The sequence below is a fragment of the Marmota marmota genome, unplaced genomic scaffold, assembly GCF_001458135.2.
Source record: "Marmota marmota marmota unplaced genomic scaffold, marMar, whole genome shotgun sequence".
In the NCBI taxonomy this organism is placed as follows: Eukaryota; Metazoa; Chordata; class Mammalia; order Rodentia; family Sciuridae; genus Marmota; species Marmota marmota.
Genome location: NW_026000020.1, coordinates 5004529 through 5011054, shown reverse-complemented (window position 1 = coordinate 5011054; position 6526 = coordinate 5004529). Strand labels below are relative to the sequence as shown.

The 6526-nt window shown below is 36.6% G+C and overlaps 1 protein-coding gene across 1 annotated transcript in view; it reads left to right on the top strand.

Annotated features, from left to right (window-relative positions):
* Positions 1-3016, top strand: part of Mrpl30 (mitochondrial ribosomal protein L30) — a 9544-nt gene extending 6528 nt beyond the window's left edge. Inside the window, exons 3-6 of the mRNA XM_015499685.2 lie at positions 400-480; positions 2290-2436; positions 2645-2718; positions 2797-3016. Of these exons, the coding sequence (XP_015355171.1) occupies positions 400-480; positions 2290-2436; positions 2645-2718; positions 2797-2911 (417 nt within the window). The 3' untranslated portion in view covers positions 2912-3016. The remainder of the gene's footprint in view (positions 1-399; positions 481-2289; positions 2437-2644; positions 2719-2796) is intronic.
* The last annotated feature ends 3510 nt before the right edge of the window (positions 3017-6526 follow it).

The window sequence follows — 6526 nt, the reverse complement described above, 5'->3', positions numbered from 1 at the left end:
GGTTTTTTTTTTTTTTTTTTTTTTTTTTTTTATTAGTGATTTTTTTTTTTAGAGAGAGAGAGAGAGAATTTTTTTTTTAATATTTATTTTTTTAGTTTTCGGCGGACACATCTTTGTTTGTATGTGGTGCTGAGGATCGAACCCGGGCCGCACGCATGCCAGGCGAGCACGCTACTGCTTGAGCCACATCCCCAGCCCCAGTATATGGTTCTTCCCAGGAAAAAGTTACCAACTTGGTTAGTGGTTAGATGGGAGGTATTCATTCTGCTAGGGAGTTGAGATAAATCTTTAACAATTGTATGTTAGGTCAGAACAGACTAGTCACCTAAGGATTGGTGGGTGTGGCTTTCTGCACTAGACAGACTTCTAAAAAGTCAAATGTTTTATTTCGTATTTTAGACTGTGACAAAAGGTGTGGAGTCTCTCCATGGTACAGATTGGATTCGTCACAAATTTACCAAATCAAGAATTCCAGATAAAGTAAGAACAATGCTACTGTTTCTTTCCTTCTTTTTTTTTTTTTTTTAAGTACCATGTATTAAAAGGTACCTGTTTTGAAAGCTTTTATGTTAAGTCATATGTACAGAGTTAAAACATAATAGTATTCATGTAAATTATGATTATTAAAAATAAAACTGTGTTCTGTTACTTGTGCCACTGGCCTTTGCAGGATGGGTTGTTTTGTTTTTCTGAGTGTTGTTCCTGCTTCTTGGGTTTTGGTTTTGTTTTGTTTTGTTTTTTTCTTATTTGTTTATTTTTTGTATCATCGTTGTCCTGAGAAAATGGTCCTTCTTGCCCAGGCTCTCACAATGGGACTCTTCATCTTCACTTTCTATATCAGCCTTTGCTACTTTAAATCTTTCATTTTTTTCTATTAGATTTATATGTACTTATCATTCTTTAAAAAAAAAAAAAAAAGCCCTTCATTGATTTTGGCTTTTGTTTTGTATTTTTGTTTGTTTTGCTTTTTAATTAATAGATGTTGTTGCATAAAGGAGTTTAGACTTATAGGAAAATTGATCAGAAAATACAGAGACTTTCTTATATATTCCCTCCCCACAACGCAGTTTCCCTTGATACTAACATCTTCCATTGGTATACAGTTGTTGCAACTGATGAAACTACATTGATACTTTGTTAACTGAAGCTCATAGTTTACACTCCTTATGTTGTTTACTTTATGGTCAAAGATACAATGTCATATATACATTATCACCATATAGTACAGAATTTTTCACTGCCCTAAATATTGCCTGTGCTCCACCTGCTCATCCCTTCTTCCCAACTCCCAAACCCTGGCAGCAACTGATCTTTTTACTGTTTGTTTTATCTTTTCCAGCATGTCTGTGGTTGGAATCATGCGGTGTGTAGCCTTTTCTAACTCGCTTTTTTCACTTAGCAATGTAATTTAAGGTTCCTCCATGCCTTTTCATGGCTTAATAGCTTATATCTTCTTATTGCTGAATATTTCATGGTGTGGATTTATATAGTTTATTTGTATATTCACTTACTAAAGGACATCTTGATTGCTTCCAGTTTTGACAATACTACAGGAAGTAGTACAAATACTTATGTGCAGGTCTTTGTGTGGACATAAGTGTCAACACTTTGGGTAAATACTCAGGAGCATGGTTGCTAGATTTTATGGTAAAGACTGTATTTAGCTTTGTGAAACCTGGGGTTTTTTATTGGTTTGGATGGTTGGTTGGTTGGTTGGTTGGTTAGCTGGTTGGTTTGGGTTCTCCCATCCCCTGCATTATTTTATAGTGGTAAAATACAGAGATAAAAAGTTACTGTCTCAACTGGCCCTTTTCAATTTTAGATTTCAGAGATTTTTGATTTTGGAATATTTACATAAACTTTTCTAATTGAGTACCCCAGTTTGCTTTGAGTTTGACAGATTCAGAGTATTTCAGATTTCAGATTTTTGGATGAATGTGTTCAACCTGTAGGGCTAATATGTTCTCTTGGCTTTTGAATCGTTTAGTGTCATTTGGTTTCCTTAGGCTTTGTTCCCAGGGGTTAAATAACAAGACAAAATTCTTGCTTATGTGACATTTTTCTTAAAAGGATAAAAGTCTTAAACTCCCTTTTAGTAATCAGACTAAACTGGTAGAAATGTGCAGTTTCAGATTGAGGATTATATAAAGATTAAGGATGAGATCAGTATGGGGTGTGTGTGTGTGTGTGCGTGTACACATGCCAGTGCAAGCATTTTTTAAGAAAAATGGGAGGTACATAGAAACTGTGTAAGTTCAAAGTTTACCATTTATAATTCTTCCTTTGTAGGTATTTCAGCCTTCACCAGCAGATCATGAAAAATATGGTGGGGATCCACAGCACCCTCATAAACTACACATCGTTACCAGAATAAAAAGTACAAAAAGACGTCCATACTGGGAAAAAGATACAATAAAGATGCTTGGATTAGAAAAAGTATGCAACTATTTTAGTTATCCTCAGTGTTGTTTAAATTTGCTTTACATTTCACACTTTTTAAAATTGTCTCTTGTTTTAATGTATTACTTAATGTAACTTTTTTGTAATTTTGATCTAAACAGACTGAACCTTCAGTTTAACATTTTCTAAAAACAGAGCTATTTGCTTTTTCAGTTGATTCATAACATTATTCCTTTGTTTGTAGGCACATACCCCTCAAGTTCACAAGAATATCCCTTCTGTGAATGCAAAACTGAAAGTGGTTAAACATTTGATAAGGTTTGTTGTTCATTATCTCAGCAGTTTTAAAAAATATGTTATCTAGTGTGATTCTAAATGCCTTTTCTTCTGTCACAGAATCCAGCCCCTGAAGCTGCCACAAGGACTTCCAACAGAAGAGAATATGTCTTCCACATGCCTCAAGAGCACTGGGGAGTTAGTAGTGCAGTGGCATCTAAAGCCTGTGGAGTAGGAAGCAGTTAAGTCCTGACACCATTGCAGCATCAGATTAAAAAGTGCAAATTATTTTTATTTAAAGTTGGTGAGAAAATGTTTTCATTAAAATCTTTAAAATGTATTTGAAATCCCAGTCTTCTCACTGACTGCTGATTCTTCCCTACCATATAGATTTATAAGTTTGGTTATTTAATGTTCTCCCTTTTCCCATAAGAATTTCACTCTAAAGTATGTAAGATCAGCATTGTTGAATATCTAAATTTAGATCCTCTGACATCATACCAATTAACGTATTTTTGTGTAGAAATTATTTTCTAATTTAACTGGATTCCTCAAATTCTTTGAGTGACTCTATTTAGTCCACTTTGTATTGCTATAACAAAATCTCTGACCTTAGTTTATAAGGAAGAGAGTTTTATTTTGGTTTCAAACACTGAAAAGTCCAAGCTTGGGCAGCCACACCTGTGAGGGCCTCCTACGGTGTCATAACAAGGCAGATGATATCGTATGATCTGAGCACATGAGAGTGGTAAGTGGTGGAGGAGCTTGCTGAAGAAGCCAAAATGACGTTAATGCTTTTGTGTAAGACAGATATTAATCCCTTCTGAGAAGTGACCCCATGACCCAGGCCCCTCCACTGAAGATCCCACCACCTCTTAAAGATCCTTTCACTTCTCAGTACCAGTACATTGGAGGCTAAGCTTTCAGCACATGAACATTTGGGGAACCAACCATATCTAAACCATGACAAGCTCTTTGACTACTGTGCTATGTATTGGGGAAATACAAAGGCATGAAACATGGGGTGTTTCTGGATCCAGTAATCCAGTGCCTCAGAGTCCATAAATTCAAGTGTGGACATAGATTCATGTTGTCCCTAATTTAATGCCAAAAAAAAATTTTTATTTTTTAATTATAAACCTGATGTGAGGCTAAGGCAGAAGGATCAAAAGTTCCAAGTTCAGTCTGAGTGAAACTTAGACCCTGTCTCAAAATAAAATCCAAAAAAGGGCTAAAAGTGTAGCTCCATGGTAGAGCACTTGCAAAGTATGTGTGAGGCCCTGATCCCCAGCACTTTAAAACCATTTTTGAAAAATTAAATTTGGCTAAACTTTATTATTGCACTTGCATGGACAAAACATATTCAGCTGTATGTAGCTATTTTCCTAACGGAACAGAGTATGAAGTAAAAACATTTAGAATTAATAAAAAATAGACTTCTGTTTTCAGTTTCAAAATGGATGTTCTTTGAATTTTTAAGAAACCTCTGTCTACAGTTGGGGTTGCTAGTTAAAAGAAGAAAAAAGAGGAAGAAATCTTTTAGGGAGAATTACTTTATTTCCTTCTATTTCTGACACCTGGAGGGGTGGAGAGAAGTAAATTGTAGGGGAGGGTCAATACGGGGGAAGCCTTGGGCAGCTCAGCAGCTCATTGAAGATAAGGAGCCTCTGTTCTAGTCACCCTTTATTCTCCTTTGTCTCTTGAACATCTGGCTCAAATAATGCCAGTGTGGGCATACTGTTGTCCTCTAATGTAGAAGAAGGAATCTAAATGCTAAGTTGAATATTTAGAAATGCTGTTGTTTTGAAGGAAAAAATCTTTAGAGGAAAAATCTTTAGGGCTAGTGCATTCTTTTTCCTTTTCTTTTTTTATTTGTTCTTTTTAGATATACATGACAGTAGAGTGTATTTTGACAGATATATATATATATATATATATATATATATAGAGAGAGAGAGAGAGAGAGAGAGAGAATAACTTTCCATTCTAGTAGTTGTACATGATGAGGAGTTTCACTGGTCGTGTATCCATATACGACATAGGAAAGTTATGTCTGATTCATACTACTGTCTTTCTTATTCACATCCCTCCTCCCTTCCCTTCATTCCCCTTTCTCTACTCCACTGAAATTCTATTCTGCCCTCCCCTCTTATTGTGTGTTAACATCTGCATATCAGAAAACATTGGCTTATTTCACTTAGCACGATAATCTCCAGATACATTCATTTACCAGCAAAAGTCATGAAGTCATTCTTCTTCATGGCTGAGTAACATTCCATTGTGTATAGATACCACATTTTCTTTATCCATTCATCTGTTGAAGGGTACCTAGGTTGGTTCCATTATTTAGCTATTGTGAATTGAGCTGCTATAAACATTGATGTGGCTGCATCACTGTAGTATGCTGATTTTAAGTCCTTTGGGTAAATACTGAGTGAGATAACTGGGTCAAATGGTGGTTCCATTCCAGGTTTTCTAAGGAACCTCCATGCTGCTTTCCAGAGTGGTTTTACCCATTAGTGCATTTTGTTTTCTACTGCTGCATAATAAATTATCAAAAACTGCTGCTTGAAACAGCACACACTTGTTAACTTGAAATGTCTGTGGGTCTAAAGTGAGGACAGTTTGGCTGGGTCATCTGTTCAGGATCTCACAGGCTGCAGAAAAATCTTTTTGCCAAGGTTGGGTATCTTCAGAGCTTGACTTTAGAGGATCTGTTCCAAGCTCCAGGGTTGTACAGTTCAATCCTTATAGCTGTAGGATTGATGTCAAGCTGTTCCTTCAAAAACAGCACCAGAGAGAGACTCACAAGAAGGGCACTATGAGGTCATAATTCACATACAGTCCCAAGGACCCATCACCTTTGTTGCATTCCATTAGCTGGGAGCAAATCACAGGTCCTGTCCTAGCTGGAGGAAGAAGGGAATTCCACAAGTATGGGGGCAGGGATCATGGAGGCCTCCTTACACCATAATTGCAATTCCCTTTTCAATCTAAAATTTGGATATATTTTATTATCAGTTTAAAATATTTTCTACTTAGATCTTCAGGTTATTTAGAAGTATGTTAATCTTCAAAATTATGTGTCTTTCAGGCCAAAAACCTGTTCCCTTCATCTTTTCTCACTGCAATGCTAAATAATATGCGTATTCTAAGTGGCACAGTTTCCCAAGGACAATGTAAAATTGCATAGGCCACATGTGTGAGGTCATTTTCCATCCCTGGTGAAGGAGGAGGAAGAAGAAACAGCAGCTTTTAACATGAACAAGATTGTTTCTGAAACCCCTGTGATGTTATTTGCCTTGTTTTTCTAGAAATGAGATAATTTGCTTAACATAGGTAGGAAGTATCCCTTCTTTCTCATATTCAAGGATTAGTTAAGTATTGGCGTTTGTTCCATAGCTTAGTTTCAGCTTGGTTGTTTTTGTCAGTTTTTTCAGAGTTGTTTTCAGAACCCCCCAAACACTGGCCTTCCCTTCTCAAGGGGCCCTACAAGGTCTGCTTCTCAACCTCCCTGCCAGAGTGCTTTATGCTCGCCCCCACACACACGTTTTTCTGCATCTTTAGAAACAATAGATGGAAATAGCATAGTAACTCAACTGCCCTATTTTTACTTATATAGAGTATTACATCAAACTGCTGCAGAATGCACATTTATTTCAAATGCAGATGTATTGCCACTTTCCAAAATAAACATTCTGGGGGCCATAAAGAATCTCAAAACATTTTTTTTTTCCCTAATGGAACTGGGAATTGAACCCAAGACCTCATGCATGCTAGCCAACTGCCCTTTCCCCACCTTTTTGTAAACTTCTGGAAACAAGTCTCACTAAGTTTCCTAGCCGCCCCC